The sequence below is a fragment of the Nyctereutes procyonoides genome, unplaced genomic scaffold (assembly GCF_905146905.1).
Source record: "Nyctereutes procyonoides isolate TBG_1078 unplaced genomic scaffold, NYPRO_anot_genome, whole genome shotgun sequence".
In the NCBI taxonomy this organism is placed as follows: Eukaryota; Metazoa; Chordata; class Mammalia; order Carnivora; family Canidae; genus Nyctereutes; species Nyctereutes procyonoides.
The window spans coordinates 528935-551004 of record NW_026575044.1 but is presented as its reverse complement, the minus strand read 5'-3'; the positions used below and the strand labels follow the sequence as shown (position 1 = coordinate 551004).

The 22070-nt window shown below is 38.1% G+C and overlaps 1 protein-coding gene across 1 annotated transcript in view; it reads left to right on the top strand.

Moving 5' to 3' along the window:
• Positions 1–1385: 1385 nt before the first annotated feature.
• The window catches only part of FMO3 (flavin containing dimethylaniline monoxygenase 3), a 32182-nt gene continuing 11497 nt past the window's right edge, over positions 1386–22070 (top strand). The window contains exons 1-5 of the mRNA XM_055324536.1: positions 1386–1506; positions 2866–3004; positions 12279–12467; positions 16131–16293; positions 16496–16638. Of these exons, the coding sequence (XP_055180511.1) occupies positions 2873–3004; positions 12279–12467; positions 16131–16293; positions 16496–16638 (627 nt within the window). The 5' untranslated portion in view covers positions 1386–1506; positions 2866–2872. The remainder of the gene's footprint in view (positions 1507–2865; positions 3005–12278; positions 12468–16130; positions 16294–16495; positions 16639–22070) is intronic.

Sequence of the window (22070 nt, the reverse complement as noted above, 5' to 3'; positions counted from 1 at the left end):
GTCTCTGCCTCTCTCTCTCTCTCTCTCTCTCTTTCTCTGTCTCTCATGAATAAATAAAATATTTTTTAAAAAATAAAAATAGGGATCTCTGGGTGGCGCAGTGGTTTGGCGCCTGCCTTTGGCCCAGGGCGCGATCCTGGAGACCTGGGATCGAATCCCACGTTGGGCTCCCGGTGCATGGAGCCCGCTTCTCCCTCTGCCTGTGTCTCTGCCCCTCTCTCTCTCTGTGACTATCATAAATAAATAAAAATTAAAAAAAAAGTCTTTAAAAAATAAAAAATAAAAATAAATAAAAAATAAAAAATAAAATTTAAAAATTAAAAAAAATCTTACCTACACCCCAAATTTATGGTTTAATTGCTACCTACAAGCCATGCATGTATATATGTATAAATATAAATATATATATACATATAAATATCCTATAATCCTTGCAACAACTGAACAAGACAAATGGTAATAGTGTAGTATCCCTATTTCATTAATGAAGGAACCAAGAATTGGAGAGATTATATGACTTACTCAAGGCCAAATAGCTGTAAGTGACAAAATGAAGATCTGAAGTCTTTCTGACTATTCACATAACCACATTTACTTTACAGATGACTACTACCATCTTCAAAAGACATTTTAAAAAGGCAGTTCCTCAAATTAAATATATGCCAGCTTCTGCTAAATATCATCTGCTAAATTGAGGAATAAACTAAGTAAAATAATTGAAGTGTCATAATTTTAAGTGATATAAGAATATGCTTGATCAGAAAATGATTTTTAGAAATTTCATTGTATTTCATGAGTGGGAGTTAGATGTAGCTTATTTAGTCTTATCATCAACATAATTTTACCTGGTACTAATGAATCAACTTATTAAATTTTATCTTTTCTGTGATGGCACACTGTCCCTACAATCAAAGAAATACAAATTTGCAAAATCCAGGCCTTTGACCACAAAGGTCAAAAGAGAGAACAGGAGGAAGGAACATAGGAAACTCATTTTAACTGCTGGGATGTCTCATTTAAGCAGCCAGTCTTCTACAGTATTAAGGCGGCTTCTATGAGATATCCTCTCTAAAAAATCAGAACTGAATAAAATAAGGTAAACTTAGAAATAACACACAATAGAATAGAGTAGAAAACTGGAGTCATCTGGGAAAAACTGCCTGGCTCACAGGCAGAGCATTCAGAAGTATAAACAGTGGGTTAAGTTTATCTTGCCTAAAGAGAAAGCAAGCACCCAAGTGGTCAGAAACTGGGCAGAGCCCAGCCTATCTGGAGAATTCGTGGTTCAGGCTCACTTGTGAGAGGACCGGGAAATGTGTTCCCCTTTAAAAGCAGTTCCTCCTCCCAAATTAAAAAATATATATATAAATAAATAAGTAAAAGCAGTTCCTCCCATTTTCCAATAGTTTCCATGCAGTGGTGGTTTATGGAAAACATTTTTCTTCCAAACTGCCCAAACAACTTGGACAGGACTTAAACATACAGAAGGGAAGATAAAGAAAAAAGGTAGAAAAGGGGAAAATAATGATATTATAATGGGTTGAGAGGGAGGAGGGAGGGATAGGTAAATGGAGAAGGGAATCTATAGTTCATACCAAATGTGGCCAGAATGAGAATGACATATAATTCAGGTAAATCTTTTTATTCTGAGAAGTAAGGGTCATGATTCTTGTCATTCAAGTCTATTTCACTGCATATCTATGTGATTTTGTCTAAACAGAAAAAAAAATAGAAGTAATAGTAAGGCCTAAAGATATTGTCAGAAACAGGAAAAGATTAGGAAATTTAATTTTTAAAAAAGAGAATGGAGGTGGGGGTGGCAGCTAGTAGAAAGAAGTTGTTTTTAGACAAGACACCTGAGTTGTTGTTTGTTTGGGTTTTTTTAATTAAGAAAGCGAAGAACATTGTAAGGGAGGAATGGAGTGACTGCCTGGCATACTGAAATGTAGACAGAACCTGACCTTGTTCAGCATTGAGTCTTATGCCAAAATAGAAAGAAGAAATAAATATGCATGTGTGTGCACATACACATGCATATTTGTTTCTTCATTCATATATACATACATGTTTGTAGGTATTGGTGTTTGCATGTATGTTTTATTTCATTTTATTTTATTTTTTATTTAAGATTTTATTTATTCATGAAAGACACAGAGATAGAGAGACAGAGACATAGGCAAAGGGAGAAGCAAGTGCCCTGCAGAAATCCCGATGCAGGGCTCCATCCCAGGACCCCAGAATCATGCCCTGAGCCAAAGGCAGATGCTCAACCACTGAGCCACCCAGGTGTCCTTGCATATGTATTTTAGTTGTGAATCCCCTTTTCTTTCTCATGTTCACTTTTAGATAGGAAATCAATGACAAAAGGCCAAAAGCAAAAATGACAAATACATATGCTAGATCATAAGTCTCTTAACTTTGGGAAGTTGAGTAAAAACAAAGTGCTTCTTTTTTTGGAACAAACTATTCTTCTTAGAAATCAGGGAGAAATGCAAAATGCAGTTAGGTTAGTAAAGAGTTCTGATCCATTTTTTCAACATTGCTTTCTTGGTGCAAAAATAAAGGTGTTTTTTTTTTCTTTTAAGGATTTATTTATTTATTTTAGAAAAAAAAGAGAGAATGAGAGCTTGAGTGGGGAGAAGTGGCAGATGGAGAGAATCTCAAGCAGATTGCCTGCTGAGCACAGACCCTAACTTGTGGCTCTATCCCACAACCCATGAGATCATGACCTAAACCAAAATCACAAGTTGGACACAACCAATTGAGCCACTTAGGCTCCCCTAAATTCTAATTAAACCAAAGAGTGATACAAAAAAAGTTTTCAGTAATACTGTTGCTAGAAATGTTCTCTGGGCCTTTATGCAGGTTAACTATGGGGAAAAGAGTGGCCATCATCGGAGCTGGAGTCAGTGGCTTGGCCTCCATCAGAAGCTGCCTGGAAGAGGGGCTAGAGCCCACCTGCTTTGAGAGGAGTGAAGACATCGGGGGCCTGTGGAAATTCTCGGTGAGTGGGACATCACTGCAGCAGACCAGGAAGTGAGGTGGGAAGTGTGTGAGAAATCATTGCTGGAGCACAGGCTGCCAAACCAGCTTCCATGCAATTAGAATCCCTCTTAGGTTTGAATCTACAAAATACAGAATCAGGAGCAGGTTGGAAAGTAAATTCCTTGCTCACTTCAGAAGTAAATGAGATAGTGAGATAGCTTTAAAGGTCTCTGTTTACAGAATTCACCCTTGATAAACCATTAATAATTGAGCCACTTGGGAGTAAAATCCGAAGGCAAATATTGGTTAGGTTTATGTAATTACATGAGTTACTCATTTAAAAAACAGGGCTGTCCCCATTCTTCCACTGAGGTTACCAAAGGTCCACTGAATGATTCAGACCAGATTTTAAGTTTCAGGTGCTCTTTGGCCTTCAAAAACCATATAATTAATAAGACTGCTACAGGATGAACCAAGAACAGGACACACTTATTTGAAGTTCTTCAATGCCCTTTTGTCTCTGTGCAATAAGGACTCTGTCAGCAGTCATGCTTCTAGGCAACCATTAAGTCACTTCCTGTGTTGCCTAACAACCACATCAGCAGGTGCAAGGGCTTGCCTATGCTCCAGCTCCCATATTGCCTCCAACCTTAGGAACGCTGCCTGGCTAAGCCTACCTCGTCTGTCTTCTTCTTCTGATAAACCATTTATATATGCAAATTTAGGAAGAGCAATAACTTTTCAAGCTACTATTTCCTCCTCAAGTACAAAATTAATATTATGTTTCATATCTCAATAAAAAGGTTACATTTAAGGAGACAATGTCTGTGACAACTCTAAATGTTATAAAGATATGAAAATTATTCTTATTAATATAGCTATTTTCTGGACTGTAAAGAATTGTTGAAACTGTTCAACATCTTGTACAACATTGTAGAGCCTAGAATATGTTGCTGAAATGTGCTGACAGAGTTTCAGATTAGCACGCTATTGACTCTTAGGGCTATTATAGTGAGCACTTTCTATATGCCTAACACTGTTACCCATTAATTAAATCTTCACAATAATCCCATAAGGTAGGTATCAGTTTTTCCCTTTTACAAATGAATCTGAAGCTTAAAAAGAAAAAAAAAATGGTAAATGATCAGTAAATGGAAAAGACAAGATCATGATTCAAGCTGGCCTGTCTCTCTAGCCTTTTTAACCCCTTGGTAAACTGCTGGGTGCCACTGCAATAAGTGGCCTTTTGAGCTGGCAGGATTTCTATAGGAATCTTATCCAATCCTCATATTCAAACTACTTTGCAAAGCACTGCTGAAGATAGGCACTGCTGATACAGCTTTTGAGAGTAGCTACATCTCTTGCTGCTCAAGGAAGACTAACGTTTGAATCTGTCATCATAGATTGATAAGATAATCAGCTGCAAACATATGCTTCTCTTCAAGAAAAAGATGAAATACTCCAGAGGGTGGAACTGCGGGCCCAGAAGCTGGAGCCTTGAGACACAAAAGGTTATTTCTAGGCCTTGAGACCAATAACATTTACCCACTGGATTTCAAAATTGGGACTGGTAACTCCTTTCTTCCTTCCATTCTCTCTCTTTTGGAATGAGAACATCTGTAACTGGTACCCAAAGCCTATCTCATTGCTGTACTTTAGTAGAAGAGAATCTGTTTCCTAGTTCACAGGTCCACATATGGAGAGACATTTTGGCCCAGGTAGATCATACCCAGAGTCTCATTTATATATGATTTAGATAATTTAGATTATGCCATTTGGGACTTTTGAGCTGATGAGGTATAGATGAGACTCAGGACTTGATCTGATGCTGCAATGGATTGAAACTTTAGGGTGATGAGACAAGATAAATGTATTTTGCATGTAAGATAGATGTGAATATTTATGGGCCAGTGGATGGTGGTAGGCTGGACAATTGAACAATGGTCTCCCCAAAGATGCCAGGTCCTAATTCCTGGAACTCGCAAATGTTCCTAATTAGGAAAACTGGGGTATGATTAAGTTAGAATCTTGAGATGGTGAAATTATTCTGGATTATCTGGGTGTGCTAAAAATGCCATAGCATATATGCTTATAAGAGAAGCAGAGGGAGATTTGGAGATAGAAGGGGGGAAAAATGTGATCACCTCACCAGAAAGAGAGATTTGAAGGTATTGTGCTCTGACTTCCATCTTCAAGATGTGCCTCTAGGCACTGAAAAGGCCCAGGAATGCTGGCATTCCAGAAGCTGGAAGGGACAAGGAATGAATTCTCCACTAGAGCTTCTGGAATGAACATAGCCCTACAAACACCTTCATTTTAGCCAGGGATAATGACTTCTGACTACTGGCCTCTGGAATTGTGAGAGAATAGAGTCATGCTGTTTTAAGCCATCAAGTCTGTGGTAACTTACAGTACACAGGAAACAAATACACTGGTTATTCAGTTTCCTAATTACTATACCTTTTGAGAGGGCCCACACTGCAGGTGACAGCATCACTTTGCTATGTTTCTCAGATACCACTAAGAGTCTAGAGCTGTATAACTAGAATTCATATTATGGGATTATGTTATAAAAGCCTGTTAATTCTGTATTTTCATTACCCTTGGTTTCTAAAATCAGCATGTTACATTCTCTCAGCACTTTTTTTCCCTTTGAGAAGTATCCAAACATTTGTTAAATGTGAAAAAACAAAGGTGCAGATCATTCAAACTTTTTGTGGCTGTTTCTTGGAGCACCTCCCTGTGCCCTTCTAGTTCTCATTTGTGTTGCTGATCTAAAGCCAGAGTGACATATTTCCCTCACCTGTTTTGATCACTGAGAAAATAAAGTATTTTCAGACTAGGCCACAGGTCTAAGGGAAATGTCTTTCACAGGAGATCTCCAAACAATACATCAGTAAATTGCCTGGATTTTGGCCTGAAGTTTCATGAGTAAAAGCTCTTTTTTCTGGGTTCACAATCCTTTGTTCACTTCCCCTGATTGTATTCTGCTCTCTGGATCAATTGTTTTCTAATGTTTAGTCTCTCCTGTGTTGATTACATCTCTACCAAGCTTTCTAATCTCACCAAAAGCTACAAATCACAAAATTACTAGACAAAAATCAATCCTTTTTATGTATTTTAAAGTTACCAAACTGGCTCTTCTTATACTGCAACTGATCTATTTTATCTATACCGTTTTAAGATTTTAATGTAATATTTTAAAATCATGATAGTTTACATAAAAATCTAGAGATCAAAAAAAAAATCTTCTCTTGAAAAATCAGAAAATGAGGCAACACTGGATCTCCCCTTACTCACACTAATAATGGTCCTCTTTTAAATTAAATTTAAATTCTCTGTTTCACCATATTTATTTTTGGCCCATTACACTCATTTCTTGTAACTCCCTCTGCACTATAGAATTTTTTTTAACTGATGCTATGTACAAACAACAACCCCTTAAATTATATGGAACAAAGGTCACACCTATTTACAAGATTTTTCATCTCCTTCTTCATATAGTATTATGATCTTTTTTTGTTTGAATGAAACCTTCACGTTTATATCATTATAACTGTGTAAATACTGTTCATTACTGAACCACTTAGTTGATTTTGATTACATTTTCTTCCTTTTGTTTTCACTGGAGTTTATAATTGCCCTGTATCCTCTGTTTAATTTTACAGGTACTAACTCTAATTAATCCCCCAAATTCTCTCACAGAATTATGATTCTCCGCTCAATATGTTTAAACACATCAACTGGCCCATCAACTTAATTCTTCTTTTAACTGTCTCTTAAAGATAGTTCTTAATGCTTGCCTTCCTTCTCTCATCAAAGCTGTAACACTGAAGCCCTTATTGTCCTACTATTTAGTTTATTCTCGCCTTTCGTAGAGTACATCAGAGTACATCCTCCAGAAGTCCTCTGAGAAGTTATACATGTAAAGTAAAAAACTGTAGACCTTGAATGTCTTATGATATCATTATTGGATCTGGATTTCCATTTGGTTAGACCTAGACTTAGCTTTCGACTCTCTGAGATCTGTTACACCAGTTGTCACTGATCTATGTATGCTTTATCTTCCAAGATGTTCTTGTTTGTTTTTCCTTGTTCTTACTTTTCCCTTTTTTTTTTCCCTTGCAAGTTCATACCTCCAATACTTTTACAGTCATTTTAGTAAATTTTGGGTGAAAGAAGTGTCAAATGCATCTGCATAATCTGTAGTGTTTAATCAGAAACTTGGATAACTTTTGTAATCAGAAAAGAACAAATCTACTTCCATAAATAAGAAGGGTTTGGCTCTTTGTTGACCACTCCCTCCAAAAAAATTACTTTTAAAAATGTAATTATTAACTATATAGCCATTCTCTTATGAACTTTCTACCTGGTCAACTTAGAAGAATCAGTCTGTAAGCATGGGATCTGAGATGTGCTATATAATCCTGAGTAGGAACAGTTAAATGTCCATGATTAAGTTAAAAAAAAAAAAAGGAACAAGTCACAAATAATGTATTTGCCTGATACCACAACTCCTTTCCTAGTAATCAGGAACTTTTGGGAGTCTAAGAAAAACTAAAGACCAATCATGTCAGCATTTCTAGGCATGTTGATTAATCTCAGAGCAGCCAAAGTTGCAAAAGTACCTCAAACCTGTCTCAAAGTTTTGCTTCATTTTTATTTTATGAAACTCCTTCCTTGGTGTAATATTACATAATTTTCTTCAACCTTGGCTTGCTTCAGTACCTCGCCTTTGTCCTTGTATTAGTTTTCTATTGCTGCATAACAAATTGCTACAAACTTACCAACTCAAAACAACACCCATCTATTACTCTCAGTTATGTAGGTCAGAAGCAGAGCATAGTTCAGCTGGGTTCTTTGCTTAAGGTCTCACAAGGCCAAAACTAAGGTGTTCACTGGGCTGGGCTCTTATCTAGAAGTACTGGAGAAGAATCTGCTTCCAAGTTCATACAGCTTGATGGCTGAATTAAGTTTCTTGCTCATGTTAGGCTAATATCTTTGTTTCTTTGCTGGCTACAAACTGGGGATTCCTCTCATCTTCTCTCATCTTCTCCCTGTGAGTTCTTGATATTTTATAATATTTTATCCATAAGTACATACTAGACTACTAATGCTTAGGTCACTCTTTTATGTCTAACATAAATAGGACAACAGACAAATATCCAAAATTATGTAAGGAGAAACATAAAAGCATTTCAAGACAAGAGAAATACCTCCAGTTCAGCACAACTTAATCTCCAAATCTCTTTTGGATTAATGCTCAGTCTTTCAGAACCCCCCAACCTTTGAATTTTCCACCACTGTATCTGGACTTATGGGAAAAAAGGACTTATATGATCTTGGGATGGAAGAAAGCCAAAATTTCTTGAATTCAAACACAGATCCTGGGGCTGTTCTCTGGCCCTGCGAGTCTCTTGGTGTTTCTCTTTTGTTTGGTTATTGTTCATGCTCATCCTTTAGGAATCTTTTTTAAGATTTTATTTATTTATTTATTCATGAGACAGAGAGAGAGAGAGAGAGAGGAGGGGGAGAGGCAGAGACACAGGCAGAGGGAGAAGCAGGCTCCATGCAGGGAGCCCAATGTGGGATTCAATCCCAGGACTCCAGGATCACGCCCTGGGCTGAAGACAGGCACTAAACCACTGAGCCACCCAGGGATCCCTAGGAATCTTAAATTGAAGACAGCAGTTGATGAATTTACAGACTGTCTTCTCTTCTTGCTGTTTAGATTCCACTTGCTTTCTATGAGCACATCAGATGACCTTCCCAGAGATCCAGTTTTCCCATTGAGTTCCTGAACCAAGTAGCCTACTCTAAATCTCTCTCCTAAAATGCCACTTAGCCCCTGCCATGGCAACTCTCCTGTAGACTGCCTGCTAAGAGAATTCTCAGATAATTTCTGCATACCTATTGGGAGCAAGTGGAAACTTTCATGTCCTATTCAAACTGAATGGATTCAAGAGAGCTAAACTAAGACCTACATTTTCCTAATCACTGCTACTTGATCATCCTGTGTCAACAACCCTCTACCTGGGTTGGTGGAAGTGGAACCTTAAGATAAGTAATATCTTACCAAAATTTCGAATGTGAAAACAAAAGCCTCTCTGCCTTCAGTGTTCCCCTCAATTTTATTTTTTAATAAATTTATTTTTTATTGGTGTCCAATTTACCAACATACAGAATAACACCCAGTGCTCATCCCGTCAAGTGTCCCCCTCAGTGCCCATCACCCATTCACCCCCACCCCCCGTCCTCCTCCCCTTCCACCACCCCTAGTTCATTTCCCAGAGTTAGGAGTCTTTATGTTCTGTCTCCCTTTCTGATATTTCCCACACATTTCTTCTCCCTTCCCTTATATTCCCCTTCACTATTATTTATATTCCCCAAATGAATGAGAACATACACTGTTTGTCCTTCTCCGATTGACTTACTTCACTCAGCATAATACCCTCCAGTTCCAACCACGTTGAAGCAAATGGTGGGTATTTGTCGTTTCTAATGGCTGAGATATTCCATTGTATACATAAACCACATCTTCTTTATCCATTCATCTTTCGATGGACACCGAGGCTCCTTCCACAGTTTGGCTATTGTGGACATGGCTGCTAGAAACATCGGGGTGCAGGTGTCCCGGCGTTTCATTGCATCTGTATCTTTGGGGTAAATCCCTAACAGTGCAATTGCTGGGTCGTAGGGCAGGTCTATTTTTAACTCTTTGAGGAACCTCCACACAGTTTTCCAGAGTGGCTGCACCAGTTCACATTCCCACCAACAGTGTAAGAGGGTTCCCTTTTCTCCTCATCCTCTCCAACATTTGTGGTTTCCTGCCTTGTTAATTTTCCCCATTCTCAATGGTGTGAGGTGGTATCTCATTGTGGTTTTGGTTTGTATTTCCCTGATGGCAAGTGATGCAGAGCATTTTCTCATGTGCATGTTGGCCATGTCTATGTCTTCCTCTGTGAGATTTCTCTTCATGTCTTTTGCCCATTTCATGATTGGATGTTGTTTCTTTGGTGTTGAGTTTAATAAGTTCTTTATAGATTTTGGAAACTAGCCCTTTATCTGATACGTCATTTGCAAATATCTTCTCCCATTCTGTAGGTTGTCTTTTAGTTTTGTTGACTGTATCCTTTGCTGTGCAAAAGCTTCTTATCTTGATGAAGTCCCAATAGTTCATTTTTGCTTTTGTTTCTTTTGCCTTCGTGGATGTATCTTGCAAGAAGTTACTGTGGCCAAGTTCAGAAAGGGTGTTTCCTGTGTTCTTCTCTAGGATTTTGATGGAATCTTGTCTCACATTTAGATCTTTCATCCATTTTGAGTTTATCTTTGTGTATGGTGCAAGAGAGTGGTCTAGTTTCATTCTTCTGCATGTGGATGTCCAGTTTTCCCATCACCATTTATTGAAGAGACTGCCTTTCTTCCAATGGATCGTCTTTCCTCCTTTATCGAATATTAGTTGACCATAAAGTTCAGGGGCCACTTCTGGGTTCTCTATTCTGTTCCATTGATCTATGTGTCTGTTTTTGTGCCAGTACCACACTGTCTTGATGACCACAGCTTTGTAGTACAACCTGAAATCTGGCATTGTGATGCCCCCAGATATGGTTTTCTTTTTTAAAATTCCCCTGGCTATTCGGGGTCTTTTCTGATTCCACACAAATCTTAAAATAATTTGTTCTAACTCTCTGAAGAAAGTCCATGGTATTTTGATAGGGATTGCATTGAATGTGTAAATTGCCCTGGGTAACATTGACATTTTCACAATATTAATTCTGCCAATCCATGAGCATGGAATATTTTTCCATCTCTTTGTGTCTTCCTCAATTTCTTTCAGAAGTGTTCTATAGTTTTTAGGGTATAGATCCTTTACCTCTTTGGTTAGGTTTATTCCTAGGTATCTTATGCTTTTGGGTGCAATTGTAAATGGGATTGACTCCTTAATTTCTCTTTCTTCAGTCTCATTGTTAGTGTATAGAAATGCCACTGACTTCTGGGCATTGATTTTGTATCCTGCCATGCTACCAAATTGCTGTATGAGTTCTAGCAATCTTGGGGTGGAGGCTTTTGGGTTTTCTATGTAGAGTATCATGTCAACGGCGAAGAGGGAGAGTTTGACTTCTTCTTTGCCAATTTGAATGCCTTTAATGTCTTTTTGTTGTCTGATTGCTGAGGCTAGGACTTACAGTACATTCCCCTCAATTTTATATGAGCTATGTTAATCTTGAGATTTCAGCCCAAAGAATAAACTTGAAGAACTCAATGATTTACCATCATCCTCTTTCCTGCTTCTATTCTCCTTTCTCCTACCCAATTTTCTAAACTTCACCTTTCCAGTTCCTTTAAACCACTGTTTTTCAAACTAGAATTGATGACTCTTTAGTTTGCTATGAAATAAATTAATGAATCAATCTGCATTTTTGAATGGAATGGACAGAAAATATCAGAATGTAACTCAAGTAATTAGATATGATTTATTCATAAAACTTTTGGGGTGTGTGTGTGCATTGTGTTGCAATATAAAATACATTACTAACTATTGGTTATGGTCAAAATCATTTGAAAAACACTATTATAAATATAACCTAAATTCTGTCTGCCCTAGGTACATAAGAAAATATTATTATCTAATTAACCAGAACTACTTCATGATATGTTAAAGGAGATTTTTTTTATTGTGGTGAATATACTACAATAAATATTTACCATTTAACCATTTTAAGGTGTACAGTTCCGTGGCATTAAGTTTATGCACATTGTTGTATAATCATACCACCCACCATCCACATTCAGAACATTTTTACTCTTCCCAAACTAAAACTCTATATCAATTAAATAATACCTCCCTATTCCTCCTTTTTCCAGCTCTAGGCAACCACCCTCCTTTATTTCTCTATGAATTTGATAACTCTGGGTATCTCACATAAGTGGAATCATACAGTATTTATTCTTTTGTGACTGGCTCATTTCACTTAGCAAAATGTCCTCAAAGTTAATCCATATCATAACAAATATTTGAATTTTCTTTCTTCAATTCTAGTTATACATTCCTAAAAAGACATAATGAAATTCAAAATTTGTTTCCCTTAAAAAAGATGTTAAGAAAGATATATGCTCCCATATTCTAAGATCCTTTGATTAGCATCAAATGGTTTAAGTAAAATTAATTTATTCCTCATCTTACTGGATTTACTTGTGGGTAAAAGTGAGTGATAATTATTTGGAACCATCACTGACCATGGTAACTTTACCCATTTACAGACTCTCTCCTGTTTGAAACTATACATTTACAGGAGCATGCAGAGGAAGGCAGAGCTAGCATTTACCAGTCTGTCTTTACCAACTCTTCCAAAGAGATGATGTGTTTCCCAGACTTCCCATATCCTGATGACTTCCCCAACTTTATGCATAATAGCAAGCTCCAGGAATACATCACTGTATTTTCCAAAGAAAAGAACCTCCTGAAATACATACAATTTAAGGTAAGATGCTATCAAAAGATTAGTTAAAGGCATAATTGTGAGGAATTCTATATTTATTAGCAGATTCATGTTTGTTCCTTTCAGCATTTCTTCCTTGTTTGTCAATATTTTTAACAGTGTGGCCTCTCTGACCCTAGATTTAGAAAATACATTGGAAATTTACAAAATACCACATACAGTTATTAGAGCAAAATGCCATTAACTTAGAAATCAATAAAAAAATAAATGTAAAATAGCCATGGATTTATAATTTCAAAACTTTTTTTCTAAAAAATTTATGGCTCAAAGAAGAAATTGCATTGGAAATTTTGATATTTAGATCTGAATGATAAATTATACACATCAATCTTGTGAGATGAATAAAGACCAAAACTTTCATGAAAATTTCATGCTTATGTTAGAAAATAATAAAGGCTTAAAAACTAATAAGATGAAGAAATTAGGAAAAGAAATGTATAATAAACTCAAAAGAACATAGAATGAACAAGATAGTAAAGAGAAATTACTAAAATTGAAAAACCATATTAAGAAGATAGAAAGTTCATCCTTTGAGAAGCCAAAAAAATAGACAAATAGCTGATAATTTGAGGAAAAAAGAACAAAGACACAAATTATATTAGAAATGAAAAAATGGATAAAACTGATATAAATGAAATAAAATATGTAGTAAGAATACTATAAAAGTGTTTTCCAAATAATGTTTTTAAATTGGTTAAATTTAAAGTTGTTTTTTTTTAAGTTGCCAAAACTCACACAAAAAGAAGTAGAAAGTCTGAATAGTCCTTTGATAACTTAAAATTCTTTTGACTCAGAAACAAACTAAAATTTTTCCCACTAAAAAAACTCCAGAGGTAATTCCAAATTTTCAGCAAATTATTTCAATATTTTATAAACTCTTCCAGAGACTAAAAATTAAATTATAACTTCTAAACTTATTCTATGATATTATAACCTTGACATCAAAAGCAAACAAAAATAAGAGGAAAATTACAGGCATATTTCCCTCAAGAAAATTAGTGGAGGAGCACCTGGGTAGCTCAGTGGTAGAGCATCTACCTTTCGCTCAGGTCGTGATCCAGGGGTCCTGAGATCAAGTCCCACACTGGGCTCCCCACAGGAAGCCTGCTTCTTCCTCTGCCTATGTCTCTACCTCACTCTCCATGTCTCTCATGAATAAATAAATAAAATCTTTTTAAAAAAAGAAAGGAAAAAAGAAAATTGGTGGAAAACACTTCAAAAATGAATATAACAAAATATTTTTTAAAAATTAGGTGTCTTGGGATCCCTGGGTGGCGCAGCGGTTTGGCGCCTGCCTTTGGCTCAGGGCGCGATCCTGGAGACCCAGGATCGAATCCCACGTCGGGCTCCCGGTGCATGGAGCCTGCTTCTCCCTCTGCCTATGTCTCTGCCTCTCTCTCTCTGTCTCTCTCTGTGACTATCATAAATAAATAAATTAAAAAAAAAATCTATCTGATCTTTAAAAAAAAAAAAAAATTAGGTGTCTTCATTGAGTTGCTTTTGGGCTAAGGATACAGAATATTTTAATATCATCAAATATAAAGATGTAATTCAGTACAAAACTCTGTCAGTCACAAGAAGAAAACAATACATTTACCAAATTCTGAAAAAGCATTAAACAAAACTTAACATTCATTTCTACCTAAAAGAACAATAAAAGAAAAGCAAAGAAAATAAACTCTCACCAGTATAAGATTACAAAGGAATTTTCTTGATCCATAGAAACATACAAATATTATCTTAAAATCTGGTAGCCACTAGCCAAAAAATGAGATGTGCCATAAGCATAAAGTACACAATTGATCTCAAAGTCTAATTATGAAAGAGAATATAATATACCTATTAATGATGTTTATTTTGGTTACTTGTTAAAACAGTAATATATCAGAATTAAATTATACATTTTCTTCTTTTTTAATGTTATTACTAGAACATTTTAAATTACATACATTGCTCATATTATATTGCTACTGGACAGTGCTGTGCTAAAGAGTAGAGTTAGAATAATTTCCTTTAAAATCCAGAAAAAGACAAGGATACCTATAATTACAGCTTCTTTTCAATAGTCTTAAAAAATTTAAGGGACAGTACAATAAGTAAAGAAAATAAAAGGAATGACAACTAGATAAAAAAGTAACATTCATCACAGATGATATGACTTTCTGCGTGGAAAACCCAAAAGATTCTACAGACAAATTACTAGGTTTAATAATGATTAATATAAAAATTTTAGGCAAGATGGTAGTATATTAGATCAAGATATACAAATCAATTGCAGTTCTGTAAACCAGCAGCAAAAACCAGAAACTATAATCCAAAAAAGAACCACTTACCATAGCATAAATAAATGAATAATCCCAGAGTTATTCTAAATAAGTGACATGCAAGATTTTATGGATTCAAAAGTGTCTGTTTTATTATAGTTCATAAATAATATGCATTATATGGATATGTATACATTTATTGTATAATATTTATGAAATACTATACATAATAAAGTTTATAAAAACAATTTGTACCAAATAGAGATTCTTTATCCAATATAATCAGAAGAATTGAAAAAAATAATTTTGATGAGGGAGCACACCAACCAACAGACAGCTGATCAGCTGTGAATAAATATTTATTGATAATCTAATCCAGTGCTACTCAGTATATAGGCCAAATAGCATCAACATTTCCTGGGAGCTCATTAGAAATCAAATTTTCATGCCCTATGCCAGACCTAGTGACTCAGAACATTTAAGACTGTGGCCTGGGAATCTGTACTTTAACAAGCTTCCCAGGTAGTCTTTATGCACACTAAAATTTGAGAACTCATTCTCTGAATATAGACAATATCTTTCACTTTAAGGCAACAATAATATTAAAAACAAAATGGCTAAAGAGATATGTTAGGAAGTAGTTGTTACTATAAAAATGATTTGCCATTGCCACCAGATTACTTAGTACATGTGGTACATGCCACTTCTAAGCTATGATTGAATTCACTGTCATAGCTCCAAGAGGGGAGTCACTCAGCACAGAACACATTGGTTATGCACAAGAAGCATATAGGGAAAAAAATATATATATTTTATGTGGACACCTGGGTGGTTCAGTCAGTTAAGTGTCTTCCTTGAGCTCAGGTTATCACCACGTCCAGCTCCCTGCTCAGCAGGGAGTCTGCTTCCCCCCCTTACCCCCTGCTTGTGCTCATTGTCTCTCTCTCTTTGCTCTCTCTCTCTCTCTTTAAATAATCAAATAAAATCATAAAATATGGGGATCCCTGGGTGGCGCAGCGGTTTGGCGCCTGCCTTTGGCCCAGGGCGCGATCCTGGAGACCCGGGATCGAATCCCACGTCGGGCTCCCGGTGCATGGAGCCTGCTTCTCCCTCTGCCTGTGTCTCTGCCTCTCTCTCTCTCTCTCTGTGACTATCATAAATAAATAAAAATTAAAAAAATAAAATAAAAAATAAAATAAAATCATAAAATATATACATTTACCATTTAATGTTTTGATTTTTTGAATTTTGAATTCATAATATGTATCTTAATAATGGATATTTTTCTTAAGCCACTGTTAAGGATTTTTTCCATACAATTTGATCAAGTTGGTGCCAAATGTACCTGTAGCATAGAAAAGTCTTTCTGTATTTCTTTTAGACACTTGTTTGCAGTGTAAATAAACGTCCTGATTTCTCAGTCTCTGGCCAATGGGATATTACCACTGAAAGGGATGGTAAAAGAGAATCAGCTATCTTTGATGCTGTACTGATTTGTTCTGGACACCATGTGTACCCCAATCTACCAGAAGAGTCCTTTCCAGGTAAGGCTGAAATTTAGGCTACCATCTACACATGTGGCATCAATTAATATCTTGATAATGTCATATATATGTTTCTATTGTATGTAATAGATGTAGACTGTTAAAGTTCCATGTTATTGTGACTGCGTCCACCCACAAGTCTTATATAGTAGTTTTTTAAATGGAAACCAAATGACTCATATGTTTCCTACTTTTCACTCAGGACTAAAACTTTTTAAAGGCAAATGTTTCCACAGCCGGGAATATAAGGAACCAGGAATATTCAAGGGGAAGCGAGTTCTGGTGATAGGCCTGGGGAATTCAGGCTGTGATATTGCTACGGAACTCAGCCACACAGCTGAACAGGTACACTTCTCAGGCACTCAGAAACTATCTTTAAAGAAACAATCATTTAAAAGGTGTGATAAGAAACAAGGGAAGGGGAATGATGCGCAGGGTTCTTAATAGGAAGACTAAGTAGTGTTTCATATATCTCAACTTCCTTCCATAACCTAAAGTTAGGGGTTTTTTAGATTTATTTATTTATTTATTATTTATTTATTTATTTGAGAGAGAATGTATATGTGCAAGTGGGGGGAGAAGCAGAGGGAGAGGGAAAGAATCTCAAGCAGACTCCCTGCTGAGCGGGAGCCCCATGTGGGGCTGGATCCCATGACCCTGAGATCATGACTTGAGCTGAAATCAAGAGTCCAACCTGACTGAGCCACCCAGGTGCCCCAACAAGTGAGGTTTTGAATAGTTTGCTATGACAAAGGCAGGATATCAGCAAGGAGTGATGCCATTCAACAATCTTCTTCAGGACATTCAGTGTCTAATGTGTCTGATCAATCCCTCCAAAACTAGTGCAGATTTAGGTTTAAGGTTATGACTCTGACGCTCTTGAATTAAGTCCTTCAACCCCTCTGAGTGTCAGTTTTCTCAAAAAGATAAATAAAACAGATAAAAATAGAACCTACTTTTTGAGCTTGGTAAGGAGTTAAAGGATTTAAACATTATTTCAGCAACATAGAGTTCTATATTCATTCATACATGAAGATGGTCATCCCATAGTTCTTTGTTGACTAGCTATTATGTTGCCAAGCACTGGCTTGGGTGCTGGAGAGAAAGTGGAGAACAAAGCACACATGATACCCGCCCTGAACTCAGAGTCTGGTGTAGCAAATGGGTATTAAATAAGTTAACAAATAATATGAAAATTGTGAAAAGTGCTAGTAAAAAAAGAAAAGGCATGCTGTCAGAGTGGATAATAAGGGTGACCTGCTTCAGACAAGGAAGTGGGAAAGCCCTTTCCAGCTGATGACATTTAAGCTGAGAACTAAAAATTGAGAAAGGGGTTCAGGTCCGAAGAGGACTCCAGGAAGAAGGTTTTGAAGCAAGAAGAAGCTTAGAGTCTCAGAAAACTGTAAAAATACCCCTTTGCTGCAACTCATTGGGCCTGGAAAAAAATGGTATGAGGAGAAACTGGAGAGGATATGGAGAAGATGTGAAACAGGGCCCATAAAGGGATGGGAAGGAGTTTGAACAAACATCACCTAATAGCTTTGGGAGATTGTTTAGGGACTGACTGCCTAGAAGCCCACAGACAGGAATCTTATCTCTAGAGGCTATGCCTACTGATGTCACACTGGACATCCCCAACATAGGTCCATTTTAAATGATGGTATTACAATCAGTGAAGCAAGGAGATCATGACAGGACAAGTAGTATAAAGAAATATTCTTGAGGGGAGGGGCAAGATGGCGGAAGAGCAGGGTCCCCAAATCACCTGTCCCCACCAAATTACCTAGATAACCTTCAAACCATCCTGAAAATTTACGAATTCGGCCTGAGATGTAAAGAGAGACCAGCTGGAACGCTACAGTGAGAAAAGTTCGCGCTTCTATCAAGGTAGGAAGACGGGGAAAAAGAAATAAAGAAACAAAAGGCCTCCGAGGGGGAGGGGCCCCGCGAGGAGCCGGGCTGAGGCCGGGGCGAGTGTCCCCAGGACAGGAGAGCCCCGTCCCGGAGGAGCAGGAGCTGCACCAACCTTCCCGGGCGGGCGGAAAGGGGCTCGCAGGGAGTTGGAGCAGGACCCAGGAGGGCGGGGATGCCCTCGGGCTCCCGGGGACACTAACAGACACCTGCGCCCCGGGAGAGTGCTCCGAGCTCCCTAAGGGCTGCGGCGGGGACCGACCGGAGCAGCTCGGAGGGGCTCGGGAGCGGCTCCAGGGAGGGAGCTGCGGGGCGGGAGCGCGAATCCCACAGCGCAGGCCCCGGAGCACAGGGCGCCGGGACACAGCCCAGGATCCCGCCTCCCCCGGGACAGGCAGAGGCCGGGAGGGCCCAGGACAGCGAGGACGCTCCTGCCCCGAGCTGAGCAGATCAGCGGCCCCGCCCCGGAGCCTCCAGGCCCTGCGGACGGAGAGCCGAGAGCCCCGAGCCCCGTAGTTCCTGCGGAGGCTGAATCCAGGCTTCCAGAGTTGCCATAGCAACTGCAACTGTTCCTCCTGAGACCTCACGGGGTAAACAACCCCCGCAGAGCCCGGCAGCAGGCAGGGGCAGAGCAGCTCCCCCAAGTGCTAACACCTGAAAATCAGCACAGCAGGCCCCTCCCCCAGAAGACCAGCTGGACGGACCAGTGATACTCCCCCGTGTTCCAATACAACTTGTTTCTGGCCACTCTGCACTGAGCAAAATGACTAGAAGGAAAACCTCACTTCAAAAGAAAGAATCAGAAACAGCCCTCTCTCCCACAGAGTTACAAAATCTGGATTACACTTCAATGTCAGAAAGCCAATTCAGAAGCACCATTATACAGCTACTGGTGGCTCTAGAAAAAAGCATTAAGGCCTCACGAGACTTCATGACTGCAGAATTTAGATCCAATCAGGCAGAAATTAAAAATCAATTGAATGAGATGCAATCCAAACTAGAAGTCCTAACGACGAGGGTTAACGAGGTGGAAGAACGAGTGAGTGACATAGAAGACAAGTTAATGGCAAAGAGGGAAACTGAGGAAAAAAGAGATAAACAATTAAAGAACCATGAAGACAGATTAAGGCAAATAAATGACACTCTAAGGAAGAAAAACCTACGTTTAATTGGGGTTCCCGAGGGCGCCGAAAGGGACAGAGGGCCAGAATATGTATTTGAACAAATCCTAGCTGAAAACTTTCCCAATCTGGGAAGGGAAACAGGCATTCAGTTCCAGGAAATAGAGAGATCCCCCCCTAAAATCAATAAAAACCGTTCAACACCTCGACATCTAATAGTGAAGCTTGCAAATTCCAAAGATAAAGAGAAGATCCTTAAAGCAGCAAGAGACAAGAAGTCCCTGACTTTCATGGGGAGGAATATTAGGGTAACAGCAGACCTCTCCACAGAGACGTGGCAGGCCAGAAAGGGCTGGCAGGATATATTCAGGGTCCTAAATGAGAAGAACATGCAACCAAGAATACTTTATCCAGCAAGGCTCTCATTCAAAATGGAAGGAGAGATAAAGAGCTTCCAAGACAGGCAGGAACTGAAAGAATATGTGACCTCCAAACCAGCTCTGCAAGAAATTTTAAGGGGACTCTTAAAACTCCCCTTTAAGAAGAAGTTCAAGTAACTCTGAATGTGAATGGGCTTAATGACCCCATCAAAAGGCGCAGAGTTTCAGACTGGATAAAAAAACAGGACCCATCTATTTGCTGTCTACAAGAGACTCATTTTAGACAGAAGGACACCTACAACCTGAAAATAAAAGGTTGGAGAACCATTTACCATTCAAATGGTTCTCAAAATATACCCTAAAAACTACAGAACACTTCTGAAAGAAATTGAGGAAGACACAAAGAGATGGAAAAATATTCCATGCTCATGGATTGGCAGAATTAATATTGTGAAAATGTCAATGTTACCCAGGGCAATTTACACGTATAATGCAATCCCTATCAAAATACCATGGACTTTCTTCAGAGACTTAGAACAAATTATTTTAAGATTTGTGTGGAATCAGAAAAGACCCCAAACAGCCAGGGGAATTTTAAAAAAAGAAAACCATATCTGGGGGCATCACAATGCCAGATTTCAGGTTGTACTACAAAGCTGTGTTCATCAAGACAGTGTGGTACTGGCACAAAAACAGACACATAGATCAATGGAACAGAACAGAGAACCCAGAAGTGGACCCTGAACTTTATGCTCAACTAATATACGATAAAGGAGGAAAGACGATCCACTAGAAGAAAGACAGTCTCTTCAATAAATGGTGCTGGGAAAATTGGACATCCACATGCAGAAGAATGAAACTGGACCACTCTTTTGCACCATACACAAAGATAAACTCAAAATAGATGAAAGATCTAAATGTGAGACAAGATTCCATCAAAATCCCAGAGAAGAACTCAGGCAACACCCTTTTTGAACTTGGCCACAGTAACCGGAGAAGGACAAACAGTGTATGTTCTCATTCATTTGGGGAATATGAATAATAGCGAAAGGGAATATAAGGGAAGGGAGAAGAAATGTGTGAGAAATATCAGAAAGGGAGACAGAACATAAAGACTTCTAACTCTGGGAAATGAACTAGGGGTGGTGGAGGGGGAGGAGGGGGGGGGTGGGGGTGAATGGGTGACGGGCACTGAGGGGTACACTTGACGGGATGAGCACTGGGTGTTATTCTGTATGTTGGTAAATTGAACACCAATAAAAATTAATTTATAAAAAAAAAAAAAAAAAAAAAAAAAAAAAAAAAGAAATATTCTTGTTTACCTGTTCAAAGCACTATACTAGACAGCATAGAGACACAAAGAAGTCAACTACATGGCACCTCTCCTCAAGGAATTTAAAATCTACTTGGGAAAATAACATATTATATGATCTGATATAAATAAATGTAATTTCAAAAGTTAAGTAGAAAGTCTAATAACAATACAAAAGCTGCCACTGGAACAAAGGATACATAGGTCATTCAAGAACTAAATGCTCTGATTATGGAACTGCAGGCCTCACAATGGGAGTAGACCAGACCATTCCTTGAAGGATATTTATAAATTATATGGTTGAAGAGGTGACAAAGGGTATTCTTGGAAGGGAGAATGGCATAAGCAAAGGTATGGAGACAAGAGAACAGCATATTTCACTATTGTGGTTCATCTTGCTGGAATGGAGGTATATAACAAGAATAACAGTTTGTATAATGCATTATGGTACTGCAGTGCCTGCATATAAATGTGCTCCTTTGATTGTGGCAAGAAAGTAGACCAGGTTTTATTTTGTCCATTTTACAGAAAGGATAACTGAGGACTAGAAATGTCAATTGTCTTCTTAAAAGTCATAGAGGAAATTAATGAAGTGTGTAGAAGACTAAACACCAAATATGATTCCAAGGAGCAGAGTAGCTATAGGAATTGTGAGAGGAGGGTCATCTGGGTGGCTCAGTGGTTGAGTATCTGCCTTTGATTCAGGTCGTGATCCTGGGGTCCTGGGATTGAGTCCTGCATTGGGCTCCCTACAGGGAGCCTGTTTCTCCCTCTGCCTATGTCTCTGCCTGTGTGTGTGTGTGTGTGTGTGTGTGAGAGAGAGAGAGAGAGAGAGAGATGAATAAATAAATAAAATATTTTAAATAATTAATTAATTAAAAATAAAAATAAAAAAGGAATTGAGAGAGGAAGAATGGAGTCAAGTTGCATCATATCCTTTAAGGCACTGAATGACAGGATAAAGTATTCTAATTTCTTTATAAATAATGGTAAATCATTTCAGCTTCTTGAGCTAAGGAAAAATATGATGAAACCATAGTTTTAAGAGATTCA